The sequence below is a fragment of the Mytilus edulis genome, chromosome 10 (genome assembly GCF_963676685.1).
Source record: "Mytilus edulis chromosome 10, xbMytEdul2.2, whole genome shotgun sequence".
Classification (NCBI taxonomy): Eukaryota; Metazoa; Mollusca; class Bivalvia; order Mytilida; family Mytilidae; genus Mytilus; species Mytilus edulis.
The window spans coordinates 43595656-43616043 of record NC_092353.1 but is presented as its reverse complement, the minus strand read 5'-3'; the positions used below and the strand labels follow the sequence as shown (position 1 = coordinate 43616043).

The 20388-nt window shown below is 31.1% G+C and overlaps 1 protein-coding gene across 3 annotated transcripts in view; it reads left to right on the top strand.

Annotated features, from left to right (window-relative positions):
- Positions 1 to 18843, top strand: part of LOC139491228 (fibroblast growth factor receptor substrate 2-like) — a 28011-nt gene extending 9168 nt beyond the window's left edge. For 2 of the 3 annotated variants that reach the window (XM_071278715.1, XM_071278717.1), the window contains exon 2: positions 9082 to 18843. In XM_071278715.1, coding sequence (XP_071134816.1) covers positions 9107 to 10303 — 1197 coding nt within the window. In that variant the 5' untranslated portion in view covers positions 9082 to 9106 and the 3' untranslated portion in view covers positions 10304 to 18843. Of the gene's footprint in view, positions 1 to 6027; positions 6287 to 9081 lie in introns of those variants that run through there. The other variant, XM_071278716.1, reaches the window with a different exon arrangement.
- The last annotated feature ends 1545 nt before the right edge of the window (positions 18844 to 20388 follow it).

The following is a 20388-nucleotide window of genomic DNA, read 5'->3' as shown; positions in this document are numbered from 1 at the left end:
GTATAAATGACACATTTTCTGTCTGACCAGAACTTTTGTGGCACCTAGATCCTGAATCTTAAAGTTTATATGCAAGTCTGACTTGTCCTACACTCATATGTTGGTATATGGGTATTTCCGTTTCATCAGGATTAGTCTTCAACTAATTACCTGCTTCAGTTTGAGTGAATGCAATTTTCAGAAGTGTTTTAAGTTTTTAACACTAAATAAAAATTATACTTATATTTTTGGATAACACCAGATACAATTGTATATGTCTTAAAGTATTTAAAAAAAAAAGACCAGACATGTGTATACTGAACATTATTGAAGTCCAGATAGTTGTGTGTGAAAATAGATAGATGTTATAATGTTGCATCTTTTTGTCAACTTGTGCTTACATGTATTATCATTGATATGGTTATATTTATAAATTTACTGTTCACAAAATTTTGAATTTTTGAAATACTAAGGTTTTTCTACCTCAGGCATAGATAACCTTAGCTGTATTTGGCAAAACTTTTAGGAATTTTGGACCTCAAAGCTCTTCTACCTGGTATCTATGATGAGTTTATTTGTATAATTGTATCCTTTTATATATACTACCAACTTGCTGCTTCAATCACTGTACTAGTACTGTTTCCTACTTAATGTCCAGCATTGTCTGTATCCTACAATTGTCTTATCATTGAAAGATGACAGAATATCAAATATTGACACCTTGATACCTAAAGTAAATTATACATGCCATAAAATCAATAAGACAATATCCTGTCTCAACTCACTCAACAATTTCTCACATTAGTTGAAATATTGTGGCCATTAGCTTTTACATTTATATATTATGGTACTTTCAGCCAAATATTTTATGGGTTTTTATACGACCGCAAATAAATTTTTGCGTCATATAATGCTGTCAATCATGTCATCGTCCGAAAACGCAATTAGTTTACGGACAATAACTTTAGTTTTAGTGAATGGATCTTTATAAATTTTTACCAGAAGGTTCATTTCTACCAAAGGAAAATTGGGATTGATTTTGGGGGTTATGGTCTCAATAGTTTTGGAATTAGGGGCCCAAAATAAGCATTTTTGTAGTTTTCAAACAATAACTTGTGTTTAAGTGTATGAATCTCTCTGAAATTATACCACAAGTTTCCATACCATGAAGGGATAGTTCGAATTGATTTTTTGGGGTTATGGTCCAAATAGTTTAGGAATTAGGGGCCAAAAAGGGGGTCCAAAATAAGCATTTTTGTAGTTTTCAAACAATAACTTGTGTTTTATGTGTATGAATCTCTCTGAAATTATACCACAAGTTTCCATACCATGGAGGGATAGTTAGTACTGACATTGGGGGTTATGGCTCAAAATGTTATGGAATAAGGGGCAAAAAGGAGGAAAACTAGGTTTTTCTGGTCAATGGACAATTGAGACAATTTAAAAGCAGTGTAAGGTAGATAATTCAAAAACATTTAACATACAATGTTGGGTATGTTTGGATTTACCTCCCTTACACTACTTGTAAATAATGTATAAAGAAATGTCAGGTTTTGGACTAATTGCAAAAAAAAGGGGGGGGGGGGGGGTGTTAGTTATAAATTTTTTTTTACAAATTTTTTAAAAGTTTGAAGAAGAAATCTTTAATTGCACAATATTGTGCAATAGATTTGTAAGATCTTGACATTTTTTTGTGTAATAAACCCATATTATGTCAAAAATTTGATCACAATCCAAATTCAGAGCTGTATCAAGCTTGAATGTTTTGTCGATACTTGCCCCAACTGTTCAGGGTTTGACCTCTGCAGTCGTATAAAGCTGCGCCCTGCGGAGCACCTGGTTTTAACAGGGTTTCCAGATCTATGTAAATCTGGATTTTAGTTAATACAGTGATGATGGAGGGCGGCCAGGGCCACTCCAGTTGTTTCAATCCAATAAATATTTAGAACCAATTTCAATGACCAATGGTTTTCAAACTTTTATATGTTGTTAATGATGGTGGTCAAGTTTGGAAAAATTACCATTTTCACTTTTACATGGATTCATTATTATTCCTGGGATACCAATTTTGTTGATTTCGTGGGCACAGATAAACAACGAAATTAAATGTTCAAAGAATAACAATTTTCTTATAGACTTGTATGCAGACTTCAGCAAAACTACGAATTAAATGTCCACGAGCATGTACAAGTTTTCTTTAATCCACAAAAATTGGTACCCAGGAAAATAAATAAATCCACGGTATACTGTATATTTAAGAATTGAATGCTTCTTTTTGTAACTTTATTGGGGTGTAAAAGCGTTGACCGAAGTACATTTTGTATGAAGCACAGAAGCGCTTCATTCTAAAAATGTACACACGGTCAACGCTTTTACAACCCTATGAAGTTACAAAAAGAAGTATTCAATACTAATAATTACATTTTTAAGCTAGGATCATGAAAACACGATTTATATCAAGTTTTTATTTAATTTACATGTGCACTTTATTATGGGACCTCGTGTCATCATGAATGATAAGTTTTATTGTGTAATGCAACTGCTTAAGGAATAACACGTGATGTGCAGTTAGCCAATCAGAATAACGTATTATAATGAAACATACATCTAATGTAATTATTTGGCCATAATTTTGGTGAGGTTCGTTTTCATTATCTAATGGGTTTAACACAAATGCAAATTTTAACGATTTGAATTTGGTTAGAATACATAGCAAACTTTTCAAGAAATATTTTTCTTTGTGTTCACCTCGTCAGAAATTTAGAATAAGCATAAATAATATCATGGTCAAACAAACAATAAAACTTCAGACATTTCTGCATCTTATGGTATCTATTTTATAAAAATCGCTCAAAGAAGTACTTGGTAATATTTTTTTGAAAAATATCGATTTTAGTTGAAATGATAGGACATTTTTTGAGTGGGAACTCATTTTTGTCCAACTACTGTAGATGAAAGTGTCCAAATTGAACACAAGAAAATAAAACATTCATAAAAAATTAGAATTGCAATATTTTTTATAATCTTAAGAAGAACAGAAGCAATTTATACTGATTAAATATGATATTGATTTAATTGGAGAATAGCAATGATACTAATTATGTAATAAGTAGGTTCAACACATCAATTCTATGGGGTGAATTTGTAACAGTTTAATTATTAGCTCACCTGGCCCGAAGGGCCAAGTGAGCTTTTCTCATCACTTGGCGTCCGTCGTCCGTCGTCGTTAACTTTTACAAAAATCTTCTCCTCTGAAACTACTGGGCCAAATTTAACCAAACTTGGTCACAATCATCATTGGGGTATCTAGTTTAAAAAATGTGTTCAGTGACCCAGCCAACCAACCAAGATGGCCGCCATGGCTAAAAATAGAACATAGGGGTAAAATGCAGTTTTTGGCTTATAACTCAAAAACCAAAGCATTTAGAGCAAATCTGACATGGGTAAAATTGTTTATCAGGTCAAAATCTATCTGCTCTAAAATTTTCAGATGAATCGGACAACCTGTTGATAGGTTGCTGCCCATGAATTAGTAATTTTAAGGAAATTTTACTGTTTCTGGTTATTATCTTGAATATTATTATAGATAGAGATAAACTGTAAACAGCAATAATGTTCACCAAAGTAAGATTTACAGATAAGTCAACATGATCGAAATGGTCAGTTGACCTTTTTAGGAGTTATTGCCCTTAATAGTCAATTTTTAACCATTTTTCGTAAATCTTAGTAATCTTTTACAAAGATCTTCTCCTCTGAAACTACTGGGCCAAATTAATCCAAACTTGGCCACAATCATCTTTGGGGTAACTAGTTTAAAAAATGTGTCCGGTGACTCGGCCATCCAACCAAGATGGCCGCCATGGCTAAAAATAGAACATAGGGGTAAAATGCAGTTTTTGGCTTATAACTCAAAAACCAAAGCATTTAGAGCAAATCCGACATGGGTAAAATTGTTTATCAGGTCAAGATTTATCTGCCCTGAAATTTTCAGATGAATCGGACAACCTGTTGTTGGGTTGCTGCCCCTAAATTGGTAATTTTAAGGAAATTTTACTGTTTTTGGTTATTATCTTGAATATTATTATAGATAGAGATAAACTGTTAACAGCAATAATGTTCAGCAAAGTTAGATTTACAAATAAGTCAACATGACCGAAATGGTCAGTTGACCCCTTTAGGAGTTATTGCCCTTTATAGTCAATTTTTAACCATTTTCATAAATCTGAGTAATCTTTTACAAAAATATTCTTCTCTGAAACTACTGGACCAAATTAATCCAAACTTGGCCACAATCATCTTTGGGGTATCTAGTTTAAAAAATGTGTCCGGTGACCCGGCCATCCAACCAAGATGGCTGCCATGGCTAAAAATAGAACATAGGGGTAAAATGCAGTTTTTGGCTTATAACTCAAAAACCAAAGCATTTAGAGCAAATCTGACATGGGTAAAATTGTTTATCAGGTCAAGATCTATCTGCCCTGAAATTTTCAGATGAATCGGACAACCTGTTGTTGGGTTGCTGCCCCTAAATTGGTAATTTTATGGAAATTTTACTGTTTTGGGTTATTATCTTTGAATATTATTATAAATAGAGATAAACTTTAAACAGCAATAATGTACAGCAAAGTAAGATTTACAAATAAGTCAACATGACTGAAATGGTCAATTGACCCCCTAAGGAGTTATTGTCCTTTATAGTCAATTTTTAACAATTTTTATAAAATTTGTAAATTTTTACTAACATTTTCCACTGAAACTACTGGGCAAAGTTCATTATAGATAGAGATAACTGTAAGCAGCAAGAATGTTCAGTAAAGTAAGACGTACAAACACATCACCATCACCAAAACACAATTTTGTCATGAATCCATCTGCTTCCTTTGTTTAATATTCACATAGACCAAGGTGATCGACACAGGCTCTTTAGAGCCTCTAGTTATACATTATGTGTCTCATTAGCCAACTCAATGGCTGGGTATTGATTGTTTTAATGAACATGTAAATTTTATTATGTCATTATCAGTATGTGACACAATAATAAAATAAAATTTATTAATTATTCATTATGGTTAATTTGAAATATTGACTGATTCATATCTTGTAATGATCAAACATTAGATCAGGGGAGTAATGGGGATACTTTCATGACTTATAACGATGAAAATTCTTGCCAAATGATATTTACGTTAATTTTTGGTGCTTGACGATAAAATGTGTGCATTCTTTTAGACGATCTTTTTATCTAATGATTTTGAAAAATCACATAAAAAACTAGTTTTTTTAAAATGGTAACAATATTTATTTGAGAGCTCTGACGAATCATGATAAGGATATTATTTTCATGAATCAGTGTAAAATTTGATCAATTTGGAGCTACGGGTAGCGGAAAATGACTGTTTGACGCCTGTCAGTAAAGGGCATTACTACCCTCATTAGAATGTTAGATGCACTCAAATTCAACAGCTACTGTTTTGGGATAAAAACAGCAAAACTATTCCACTTTATTTTGCAGTTTAATCAAGTGAAAAATTCAATTGTATGATATACATGTATAATTAGAACAATACCTCACTGATTAAAATGTCACTAAAGGGAATGAAATCTAGACTGTTAAATAAATATGTTATAGATAAACTGATATGGGTATCCTACTAAAATTTTGTCAGATTAGACCATGTTTATTCTTATTTTGATTTGTACTGTAGGATTTAGTCATTGTTAGTGTTTCATGTGGGTTTGTTTTAGCGTAGGCCAACCAATTTAGTTTAATGAGAATGTATAGACACCCGGGATTTGTTTTTCTCTCATAAATCTGACAAAAATTGTAGGCCGACCAATTTAATTCAATAAATATTTAAAGACACGAGGGATTTTATACATCTGACAAAAATTTGTTTGTTATTGGACAAAATACAAGTTATTTAATATGTACAGTAATTTTTGTTTTCTGTTGATACTGAAATAGCAATGACATAAATAACTATTTTGGATATATAATTTTGCCACCTGCAACAGTATCAATCTATTTTGAAATAATGTATCATGCTTTCATCCTACAAACATCATCATATTATCTTCATATACATGTATTTTGGACAAAATTGAGATATTTTAATCCATTTATAATGTAACATCATGAACATGGTGTGGGAAATTATGACTATCAGTATATACGTATAAAGATTTATAAAAGTGTTGTCATTCTTATTCAGTCAAGTAGATTTTCATGAAAGGTTTTGTTTTCATTTCATCAAGTATTTGCTGGATTATTGGATTTTATCTTTCAATTTATGACAGATACATTTTTGTAAGTTTGCTTTGTATATAGATATATTTTTTTTATTTATTTGCGACAAGAATGGAAGTTAATGAACAGAATACAATATTGTTATAATTTGATCAGATTTTCTAGAATATATATAATTTCATTTGCTGTTATATTTGTAAATGTTAAATTTAAGATATTTGACTTTTAAGCTGTTTTTCTTTTTCTGGATAACTGCTTGAAGGACTGTGCTTGGCAGTAGGGTTTAAAAGGTTTGATTTACATTTGATTGGTTATGGATATCACATGACTGATCTGTTGACCATCTACATTTTTTACATCCATCTTTTATTCATGTGTCTTCATTGAATGTTTATTTTGCATAGTGCCCTTTTCTTTCTTGAAGTAAATGATTATTATTTGCTAGAATATATAGATGTGGTATGAGTGTCAATGAGACAAAGAAAGTTGAAGTACTGTCCTTGGCTCAAATCGAAGCATACAAGCCTTTTTTGCCTTGAAAAAAGGTATAACTAGATAAATTGTCGGTTTATTCCTTGAATGCCAACATCCTTTGATCTACCGACAATTTACCTGTAAAATAATGTTGGCATTCGAGGAATAAGGTGCAAGAAGTTAGCACAACAAAAGTGCATGATTATCAAAACATGGTACTAATTAAACAGATATTAGGTAAAATCTAATTCATGTTTGTCACGTTGTTGAAATTTTTTATTGTTGCTGATACTGCTTGAACGAATATGGATTCTCTTAAAATGAAACGTTGAAAAGTGTTGCATCACAAAGTCAATAAAATTAATGGTACCAATTTTCTTGCACCAGATGTGCATTTCGACAATACATGTCTCTTCAGTGATGCTTGTGGCCAAAATATTTGAAATCCAAAACTTATATAAAAGAGGGAGGAAAGATACCAAAGGGACAGTCAAACTTTATATAAAAGATGAAGAGCTATAGATAATCCAAAAGGTCCAAAAAAGTATAGCCAAATCCGTGAAAGGAATCAGAGCTTTGCACGAGGGAGATACATTCCTTAATTTATAATAATTTCTATCATTTTGTAACAGAAAATCATTTTAATAAATCCGTATTTTCATGCAAGTACCAGTGAGGGGATGTGCTGTAACATCCTACCATATTACTTGATCAAATTTCTTGAAACTTTGTATCACGTGTTAGATTAATATGTTTTAGTATGTTCAGTTTGTTCAGGATATTTTTCTTGGTAATAATACTACACCCCTTTTTGCAAGCTATTCATGAAATTATATTGGTTAGGGGTTTATAATGTTTCCAAATCATCTGTGTTCTTATAAAAAAAAAAGTACTGTGGTATGATTGACATTGAGACAACTCTCCACAAGAGACCAAATGACACAGAAATTAACAACTATAGTTCACCATTCAGTCTTCAACAATGAGCAAAGCCCATACCGCATAGCCGAACTAACTATACAAATCAGATGAAAACGGCTTAACGCATCAGATGGTAACAAATAGAAATACTACACAGAGTAGACGACTGACATGGCCATGTACTTGTATATCCCAACAAAAACAAGACACTTAAGTACAGCCTCTGAGAAAACTTGCAGTTACTGACAGCTAGTTCAAAGCCACAAACAACTAAAAAAATCATGTCTCTTTAGACTAAATACTTGTTACCCTATTTAATGGATTTTCTTCAAAATTTGTAGATTGTCAGCTTGAAAGTTATCAAATTTACCCAATTATTTCTGATGATTTTTAAAGTTAAGTTAATTGTTCAATTCAAATTTTCATATAGTTCATGTATATACTTAACAAAATAATAATAAAAATGATATGGAATTAAATAAATCTCTAATATCCTCTTTTAGTTTGAAACATTTGTATTTAACTAAATATATATTATATTTATTTATATACAATGTATATATGTCTTATGTTCATAAACATTTTCATTCCCAAAATATATTTTTTTCAATAAATAATTAAAAAAAAATATTTTCTTTCTTTCTTTATATTCATAATAATTTAAACCCTTAAATTTTGCTACTTTTCTTATCAAAATGTGATAAAATGTTACAATGTCATCAAGTTCACTAACTATTTTTTACAGTTAGATACTTATAAAAACACCTATTGTTATTATATAAACATCAATTGAAATATTTTTGTTGGCATTCAAGGAATAGTAACATATAAAATGTTGGCATTCGAGGAAGACACCAAATTGTCAGCTATAAAAGGCCTGAAAATGACAAATGTCAAATGAGAAAACCTAACAACACCGATTTACCCGGTATTTACAAAACAGTTAAGGAAAAAAAAAATATGATATTCATCAACATACAGCAACCACTGAATGACAGACTCATGACTTATTATTTCTAATACATATATATGATATTAATATGGTTGAAAACTTGTTAAAAGATATAGTCATGAACAGTATATATGAAGATAGTAATGCCCTTTAATGTCAGGCGTCAAACAGTCGTTTTTGGCTACTATTAGCGTCAAATTGGTTAAAATTTTACCGTGATTTGTCAAAATATCCTTATTGTGATTCATCAGAGGTCTCATTAATTATAGTTACCGTCATATTTCGGGAAAAAAATATCTTGATTTGTCAAAATTAGTCTCTGTCTTTATCGTCTAAAAAGTGTACATTTTATCGTCATACACCAAAAATTACTGTTAACGTCATTTGGCAAGAATTTTTACCGTTATTCTTCATGAATTCCCCATTACGACCCTCATATATCTACATAGAATAAATGGACTTTAAAGAATTATCTAAAATTTTCCTATTATTTCCGTTTATTTTACAGATACATGAAGTCAGTGTGATGAAGAATGGGTTGTATTTTGTCAAAAAGAGACGGAGGGAGAAATTCATTGGTATTCAGAGTTTACAATGTTGATGAAAATGGTATAAAACACAATCCTGGAAAAATTGAAATAACCGATACAGATCTTATTCTTCGTCAAAAAGGCAGAGACCATATTACATGGCCATTACGGTGCTTAAGACGTTACGGATGGGAGGAAGAATTGTTCTCTTTTGAAAGTGGGCGTCGCTGCTACACTGGGCCGGGAATTTATGCTTTTAAATGTAGACGAGCAGAGACTTTGTTTAGAGCTGTTCAGGAAAGTATAATGAGAGTAGGACAGGGAGATTTGTCTTCCAGTCGAGCATTTGATAACCATGGACATTCAAACAGTAGACCACCATCAACAATTGAAATGAGTGATTTGATGGCCTTTTCTATTCCTAATGAAAATACCGGACTTTCAAGTATGCGTGAAATGAATTATGTCAATCAGACTGTTGTAAACGAACATGAACAACACACATACCAGAATACAGCTCCTGTAAGAGCCAATGGCTCTGCAGCGTCCACGGCAGATACTGCTGCTTCTGCCCTGATAGACTTTCTACACAATCCATTGCAACAAACTGATCCAAAGTTAAATTATATTGACCCTGACTTTCCTACCAGTACTGAGAGTTTAACAAATTTAAATTTGAATATGAATGGACAAGCTTCTGGTGCAAGGCAGGACCAAACAAACATAAAAAGACGATTAGATTCTGACGGGAGACATCCTTCTATAGATATTATTGACTGTGATGATACAAACATGAATGAAGTTTTTGATCAAGATTCAGCGTTTGAGTCGGAACGACCAGCAGAATATATAAACGTTGGGCCATTACAAGATAATGGACGACTGGAATCCAAACCTGCAATACCCCCTTCTCCAATGATAAGGGAACCAGAATATACAAATATTAATCCTAAAAACACAGCAGTTCATCAGTTAAATTATATTGAAGTGGGTCCAGGAAATTTTTCAAATTCAAAACCCTCAACAGGGATTGTTTCCCCTTCTTCGATCGATGCAACTGTTCCCTCAGCACCAGGACCCAGTTCTTATGCTGAGATAGATTTTCATCGGACTAAAGCTCTTTCCAATCGTCAAGTGCTTGAACAAGATGAAGGTAGTCGAAAGACAAGACACAATAGCTCTATCAGTAATGCATTTTAATTTTGCCAAGTTGTCGTTTAGAAATTGATGTGTAATAATTATGGTGCTTTGTGATCATGCAGTACTGCTACATTGTACTATGTATGTATAGGTTCTATGTGTATACAGGCATTTCTGCTACACATGTGTATTATTTATTATCAGGATGTATTACATATGTACATGTGAGACACAGTCTGTTGTCTCCATCACTTGTTCAAGTAAAAGTTCATTTTATGATAAAATAATATTGATTATATGTTTTGTTTCTTTTCACTTTTAACTGATTCATTTTAATGTAATTGAAACATAAATTTAACTGTTTTCACTCAACAAAAAGAGTGATAAATTTTATTATTTTATTGTTACTAGATTAAAGATTAAGTTTCTTTTTTTTAAATATCTGTTTTATAAATCCAAAATAAATCTTGCAAATACAATATTTTTGCAGTTATAATTGACCATGTTGACTGAATATGGAAAGATTCAAGAACATTTGTGTATTGTAGTTTTGTGACAATGACATCAACATATGTATTTATAAGCATTGCTAATTTTGTTTTATATTTTTTTAATGCCAATTTAATTTTGATTTTTTGCTACTCGATATGTTATGCCTTTAATATTAACATTGAGATTAGGGATCTCCATGACCTGTTTTATGATGGCACACCACCATCGTTAAAATATCTTCTGCCACTTTCAAATGATCCCTTCCACGTTTAATTATCTTCCACCATTGTCAAATGATCCCCGCCATTGTCAAAATTTGTTGTCGTTTTTCTAGCCTCTGCCATTTCTGTTAGCAATTATAATCAATAAGAATATCTTTTTATTGTTACTGTTAGGTTTAATAGTGAGAAATATAACATTTAACAGTTATCAAGATGTACACAATGTAAATTTTTACATTTTCAATGTAATAGAATTCCTGTGTTTATATTATACATAAAGCAAAGAAAAAGCCTATGTTGATTTACTCAGTATTCAAGGTCAATTGAACATGTTGAAGGTGAACCCATTTCTGTTTATTTTGAAAAATAAATGTATAAATTAATATGTTACTGAATTTATGATTACCGGTAGTATGAATTCTTAATAATGTAACATTTTATTAATTATTTATCATGTCTGTAAATTAATGTTTGGAGTTAAATGGGATCCTACATGTATAATGGGTTAAAAGTAGAATTTATTATGTAGTAAGGGCAAATGTCATTTGAAGGTCTTAAAATATTATGGGAACAGTTGAAGACATAAGAAAACTTTGTTAAACATAACTTCTGCTCTCACAACAAAATGTTTGAAATTTTTATCATTTTCTGCATGTTCTTTCAGAGGCGGATCCAGCCACTTTTAAAAAGGGGGGTTTCCAACCCAAGATAAATGGGGGTTCCAACCATATGTCCCCATTCAAATGCATTGATCTTCTGAACAAAAAGGAGGGGGGGGGGGGGTTCCAACCCCTAAATGCCCCACCCCCTGGATCTGCCACTGTTCTTGAATACTTTTTCAAACATTTAATAAATTTTCAACCAATCAAAAAGAATTAGAATTAGATTTTAATATTGATGCTGAGATATGATTGCTTTGATTTCTATTCAACATTGACCTCTTTTATAACCAATACTAGTTGTCCCATAATAATATGTTTGTAGGTCAATTTTTTTAAAGTTAATTTTGATCTGAAAATGTCATCTACTTGTTACACTTTTAACAATGCTTAAATGTCGTATTTAATCTGTTGATCCTATTTGAATTGTAACATTATCGCTAGTACGTAGTTATAATGTTACATGGAGATACAAAATAAATTGCTTTTATTCCCAAGGCAACCATATTTAATGGGTGTAATTTACTCCGTAAGATGATATGTAATACTATTCTTACGAAACTTCTGTAAGATCTATAGGATCCTATGTCTAGGCTTTAACAAGGAAAATTTCAAAATATGGAAACGAAAATTGGAAAAAACAAGACACTTCAAGTTTCAGTCAGCTATTTTCAGTTTGTGAGTTTAGTTGAAACTCATCTTTATTAAATTGATATTCAGGGGTGGGCCTGCTGGATTTTGAAAAATAAATTCTGGTCTAGGAAGACTTGAAAATAAATAACCTTGCCTGCAAACAGAATGAAAATGAATATTCTGGTCCATTAAGAATCTAAAACTAATACCCTTGCCAAAAACAGAATGAAAATAAATATTTTGACCTGGTAAGAACTGAAAATAGATAACTTTGCCCAAAACTAAATAAAAATGAATATATATTTGAACAAAATGCAGAATATAAATGTGTACTAAAGTATGAATAAAACAGATTTTCAAAAGGGGAAAATAATTATTCCATCGGAAAAATTGAAATGGTCACCTCCTTTATACTTACAAATGGATGAATATGTTTAGATAAATAAATTTATATTAACATTTTGTTTTCAATTATTATATTAAACATTTAAATTACCCATTATAGTCTAAATTCTGAATTAGTGAATTGGAATAGAGTTTGGAATTTACTGATTGTATAAAAACATTTTTGATACAATATAACATTTTTTTTTATTTGTTTGTGCATTTTACAATGGTCTAGTCACACAAGTTACAGTGTTCAATCAGTTGGTTTTTTTTTTAAATCATTTTAACATTGAGTTTTATAGTGCTTACCATGTATTAGAAATTTAGGAATAATTTTTTTACATGAAAATGTTTAGGTTGTATGTTCACGTTGTATAATGACTTAATTTTTTTACTTTTATTATTGATTTTATTTGCTTGTATATATTTTTTTTAATACCTTATGTAGGCCCATTTTGATAAACTACCACTGAATCGAATGTGAAACAATATTTCTACTCTTTGAGACAGATTAATTTTCAAAATAAAAAAATGTCAGGCTTGCAGACCTTGTTAAATAATTATAATTTATACTGTTATGAGTAGAGAAATGTTTTTTCACACAAGATATGGTTGTAGAATTTGTTTCTCTAATGATTTTTAGACAATGTGTAGACAAACTGTGTCTTTCTTTTTTAATGCTCTCTTGACATCAAGCTCTTCTTGCTGCCCATCCATGTATGTACATGTATCAGTCACCAATTTATATGCCTATTTTTTTGTACAATATTCATTTGAATTATGTCTAGGGAGTTAACAGATCAAATTTGAGTCAACAGGCACAAATCATTGACTAAAATTAATGTGGTTCATTTAATTTTTATAAAATTTTGACAAATTTAAAAAAAAACTTGAACCACACACTTTATCAGGAAAATTTCCTTTGATATACAACAGTTTGACAAACACTAGTTTTAATCATTGAGAAGTTTAATATATCCTTAACATTCAAATGTGATTAAAATGTTCACCTGATTTTTACAGAGTTATCTCCCTTCACTGTTATGTACCACCTTTAAACACATTTGTGTTAGTAGGTATGTAATCATATACCCCTTTTTGTATGGTCACATAATGAAGTTTGAATTTTATTTCTGAGAGATCTCAGAAATAACTACTAGATATGTTTTTAAATCATTATACCAAACATATTAGGGCAAGCAGTGTGATTATACTTTTTTTAGTTGTTTAAATATTTTATTTTATGATTTTATTTAATTGTTTTTCTTGCAGCTTTTTATTGGTTGTGTGTCCCTTTCTATTAATGTAATTTTCTAGGTTGTGTCATGTTACATTGTGATTATTTCTGCTTTTCCTATAGTTTAATACTACAATGTAATTTCAATGCATTTAATTTGCAATGTATAAATAATGTATGAGATAACTTTTGCCATTAAAAAATATAAAACGATATAAAAATTTAACAATTCTCCCTTACAAAAATGATTTTTGTTTTTATTTGAAAGGAACATTCTAGCAGGGTGTATAATGTAAATAATTGACCAAGTAATAAGAAATTGATGTGAATACATTACATCAGAAAGTAAATGTAGTAAATTGAACTAGTATGCCTTTCAAGTTTGAATTTTAGTTATTGACAATTGTATCAAAATTGATTCTTTCTTGTAACATAAAACAGCATATCTTTATCATCATGATCATCATTGTATTATTGGTGTCATTATTTGAAAATGTATTGTCACTATAAAGGAAGAATTATTTCATCTTGTTTTACAATAATACTCAAATTTTCTAGCTTTTTTAAGGTCTTAGGTTCTGTGAACTAATTGTTGAGAATGAAAAGTGCAATATTTTTAGACAGTACAGGAAAGATGAACGGTGTGTTTATTTTTAGCCTACTTTTTTTTCATGTGTGTTCAAACTAATGTGCAATAAATGTGCAAACCATCATCTACATATTCATGTACTTCAACTTCAATGTCAGTTTATTGATCATACTTACAGTATCATTTTCAGAAAGAGATTTTTTTCTGATTTCTAATGACAAATAATGTGTCTAACTCTTTATTTTATGTACCAATGTTATTATAAACTTTATACTGCATACATTGTTATTATACTGTACAAATTGGATGATTCAGTTAAAATCCACTCCGAGGGGATGACATGTGGGATCTAGGGGTTGAAAAGGGGGATCTCAGAAAAAAAAGAAGTAAAAGGGGAGGGGGGAGTGGGATTTGTCAAATGAGCACGGCTGTTTTACCCCTTCAGAAATATCTGTCTGAATATTCCATTTTTTTTAAAACAACAGGGAGATAAATTAGAGTGTTATCACCTATAGTTACCATCAAACACATTGCTTCATGTTGATTTATATAAATTTAACACCAGCTGCAGTGAATTTAAGTATCTTATGTGTACAGGATGTTATAAAGTTGAACTACAAATGTATCTCTAACATTTAAATAGTTTCAAATGGTAACTTTATATAAAAATAAAGATTACCAATGAGACAATTATACAACTAAACCAAATGAATCCTTCAACCTTGAGCAAAACCCATACTGTATAGTGAGTTTGTTTACTATAGAATAGGTCTTGTTTCTGTCTACTATGAAATGCAATTCTGGTTGGAATTTCAGTATTATCACATTTGTAACATTCTGAGTTATGCCCCTTTTATTGCTGTCAAACTGTAAAAATAATAATTAAACATTCAATTCTTAAAGTTAAAGATCTCCCAGGTTATAATTTCGATGAATTCCTCATCTTGTGCAAAGGTTAACTTTGAAATTGTATTGATCACTATATGAGCTGATAGCAATCAACCTTATGTAAATATAAAAAAAAGAAGATATGGTATGATTGCCAATGAGACAACTGTCCACAAGAGACCAAAATGACAAAGACATTAACAACTATAGGTCACTGTACGGCCTTCAACAATGAGCAAAGCCCATAAGTATAGTATAGGTACACTTGTACATATGTGAGACTTTGATTGATTTTGGAACATTCAAATTTGTAATATAAATGTAATTATGGTCTGTTTGGTAGGGTTATTATATCAAGTCAATTTTCAAACAGTAATATACTTTGCATGTAGATATTTTCAACCTGAAATAAGTTAACAGATAAATTGATATTCAATTGCATAAGGTCGATTTCTATCCCATGCAGCTTATATGGTTTTGTTCAGTGTTATGTAATTTTTGTATCTTTGTTGAAATTTGGCTTATAAAACCATCATCAAAAATCATCCTTAGAGTATCTGGTTTCAAATTGTTTCTAATGATGTTGCAAAGCATATAAACTTCCCATATGTTCGTGTACTGACTGGTAAATTTTATACAATGAAAAGGGGAAACACAGACAAAATCATTGTTTTGGTTTTTTTTGCAATGAAAGTCAATAACTGATTGAACAACTGAAAGTACCTTATTAACTTGTTCCTGTATATTCATATAACACCTTTGTTTTTAACTCACCTGACCTGAAAGGTCAAGTGAGCTTTTCTCTTCACTTGGCGTCCGGCGTCTGTCGTCCGTAAACTTTTACAAAAATCTTCTCCTCTGAAACTACTGGGCCAAATTTAACCAAACTTGGCCACAATCATCCTTGGGGTATCTAGTTTAAAAAATGTGTCCGATGACCTGGCTATCAAATCAAGATGGCCACCATGGCTAAAAATAGAACACAGGGGTAAAATGTATATTTTGACTTATATCTTTAAAACCAAAGCATTTAAAGCAAATCTAATATGGGTAAAATTGTTGATCAGGTCAAGATTTTTCTGCCCTGAAATTTTCAGACGAATTGGACAACCTGTTGTTGGGGTTGCTGCCCCTGAATTGGTAATTTTAATGAAATTTTGCAGTTTTTGGTTATTATCTTGAATACTATTATAGATAGAGATAAACTAAACGGCAATAATGTTCAGCAGAATAAGACCTACAAATAAGTCAACATGACCAAAATTGTCAGTCAACCACTTAAGGAGTTATTGCCCTTTATAGTCAATTTTAACAACTTTTTCGTCTTTTTTTGTAACTTGTACAAAAATCTTCTTCTCTGAAAATACTGGGCCAAATTTAACCAAACTTGGCCACAATCATTACTAGGGTATCTTTTTAAAAAAAGTGTCTAATGACCCTGCCTACCAACCAAGATGGCCGACATCAGTAAATACAGTAACAGGTGAGCAACACAGGCTCTAGAGAGCCTTTAGTTAAGCAGTGTTATCTTGAGAAAATCCCCTTCCGAATAATTTTTTAACTTCGAACCTTTACTTTACTGTTTTCTCAATTTCGTAGGGATTTTAACTTTTCTCACAATTTCGAAGGGATTTTTTTTTAACATTTATTAGGACTCAAAATAGTTGCAAAATACATGTACATAAATCGAATGTTCATTCTAATTATGAAGCAACATATTACTGTATTATGCTGAGTACTAGGAAATACATTAGGAAAAACACTGGTCAAAGTTAGGCATATTTGTTAGTTTTTATATTTTTCTCAAAGGGTTAAAGTAAATACTTTGTCAAAATTTTATGAAAATTAAATGAGCCAAATTAATTTTAGTCAAGGTGTTGGGTACCACCTTAAATGTTTGAAAGAATATGCAGTTTTGTTATAATTCAGTATGACTAGCCATTTGCTAACCTCAACTTAACTTTGGTATATTTGTACTGTATATTGAGTGACATTGTGACATTTAACTTTTTGTTTAAGATGAACTTCTGAACAAATCTGTTGGTTCTATAAGGAATAATATTAAGACAAATATTCTGTTTTCATATATCATTATACATTTATAATACCTCTTTAGGGAAATTATAAGATTTAAAAAATGGTTTCTTAAAAATTGATTGTGCAATATGTATATGTACAGTAGAAATCATTAATATAATCCATGACATATTATTTCATTTATTGTTTGAATGAATTTTTTAAAGTGATACATATTAGAGGCATCAAGAGAAATATAAGTTAAACTTGATGTAAATTACAGAATTCAAACACCTACTTATTATTCATTTTTATTGTCCTTCCCTCCCCCTATATCACCCTGCTCTGTTGTTCCGTAATTCTCGTATCAAGACTTCAAAACGAGACCAGGCATTATCAGCGACGTCACAATGTGAGAGGAGAAGTTATCAGCGACGTCACAATGCGAGAGGAGACGTTATTTAGCTTGCTTTTGTCAAGCATAAAACTGTCTTAAGGAGAAAGAAACGACCAGTAATAGAACGATAAAAAGATAATCAGGTTTTCTTCGTATAGATATCGTAAAATATCAGCCGCTCGACACAATGTGAAACTTTTTAGCTCGTTCGCTACGCTCACACGCCAAAAAAGGTTCACATTGTGGCTCGCGGCTGATATTTTACGATATCAATGTGTAGAAAACCCAATAATCTATACGTAATGTGCGATTGAATCAACATCATTTGGTCTTTGGTGGATAGTTTTTTTTTATAATGAAACATATTTCAAATGGGGTTATCTCCCCTTTACCAGAAAAATTTTGCAATTAGAAATTATGTGTTTTTATTGCGAATTTCAAATTCATTACAGGTATGGCTGATGAGTATGTAAAATAAGTAAAGTACAACTTGTGTCAATTCTCAATATACCTCTAATATAACAAAAGGGCCAATGAACAAACAATGTTAGGCTGATGCTTGTATCAAAGCACTATTAAATATAACATGTGCCAATTAGCAGTTTTATTGATTAGGACTGCTTTATTATCCGGTGCAACTCAATTGGAAGGAAACTAGTTTTTTCAAACATAGGGCTTTTTATTTTATGTTACTGCTTTTTTTGAAAGTCATCCCTTATATATTATAACTACAGTGAAACCTGTTAAACCGAAGTTCTTCAGGACTTTAAAATTTGTTCTGTTTTGACCAATGTTCGGTTTTTCAGGTTCACAACGCATACAATTTGATATGACTGTGCTTAAGAACATGTTTGGTTTATACAGGTTTTCGGTTTAGTCAGGTTTCACTGTATAATTTGTAGATGTTTTGAGAACTTCAGAATTTGTTTAACATTACATATTGAATGATTACAATATAAATGTGATAATTGTGTGTAACATAACAATATAAATGTGATAAGTGTATGTTGTAAACCATACTGATATTAGTATGATTGTTCTTCATTGTTTAATCAAGCAATAAAATCATCAAGTGGAAAAATCTGTCAATTTTTGTCCTCTAATTAGTACATATTACAAAAATTAAACATCATCCATTGAACCTTATAAATGAGGTCAAGGTCAGATGAACAGTGCCACATGATGGAAGTTTTTAACAACCTTGAATGGCTATACAGCCCCCATACTTTCTGTACCCTGCCAGACCACTATTCTATCATTCCATACACCAAATATATTTGACCAGTAGCTTGGAGTATTAAATAAAAAGACAACACCATGAAAACTTAAAATCGACCAATGAACCATGAAAAATTAGGTCATGACCGATGAAACCTGCCAGACACATACATCTTTCAATCATTCCATACACCAAATATAGTGATCTCATTATTTATAGTTGATGAATCTGAAAAACAGACAAAACCATGCCAAGTCATTCAAACTATGAAAATGAGGTCAAGATCGGATTAAACCTGACAAACATGTACACCTGACAATCATTGACAATCACCTGACACCAATAGGAACATCATTGTTTTTTGTATCTGAAAAACAAGAGTGCATGCACACGCTGAAAAGTCTCGCCTTCTTTACTTACCATTGATATTATGTTGATAGTCCTAAATAGAAAGCTTTACTACAACTATCACATTAACTTAACATGATCCAAGAAATTGAGGTCAAGTTCATATAAATCAAACGAGAAATACATGTACACCTTACAATCATTCCATACACCAAATATGCTTTAAACATAGTTGACCTAAATAAAGGTAATCTATTGCTTATAGTTTCTAAGAAACAGACTTAACAAAGAAAACTAAACATTGACCAATTAACCATGAAAATGAGGTCAAGGCTAGATGAACCATGCCAGTCAGGCATGCACAGCTAACAATCCTTCCATACAACAAGTACAGTTGACCTATTGCTTAGGCAGCAACCATTTGATTTTCTGGGGGGGCTATGGTTTTTTTTGGAAAAAAAAGTTTGTTTCCAGTTTTTGGAGAAAAAAATAATTTGATTTTGATTCTGAGAAAAAAAAATTGTTTGTTTCACCCCCAGCTGCCACTATATGTAATGGTAAAAATTGAAAGAAAAAAATTGTTTTCGACTTGTCGAAAAAAAAAAGTTTGTACAGAAAAAAAACATAGCCCCCCCCAGAAAATCAAATGGTTGCTGCCTTATAGTTTAAGAAAAAACAGACCGAAACCCATAAACTTAGCACTGAGCAATGCACCGTGAAATTGATATCAAGGTCAAATGAAACCTGAGAGACCATCATATAATATTTCCATCAACGAAATATAGGTGATCTATTCCATTTAGAAAAAAAGACCAAAACCAAAAAACTTTACTTTGACCTCTAAACCTTAAAAATGAGATCAAGGTCAGATGATACCTGCTAGTCGGACATGTACACCTTAACCATATATAGTAGACCTATTGCATACAATATAAGAAAACAGAACAAAACACAAAAACTTAACTATAACCTCTGAACCATGTAAATGAGGTCAAGGTCAGATGACACCTGCCAGTTGGTAATGTACACCTTACAATCCTTCTTTTCACCAAAAATACT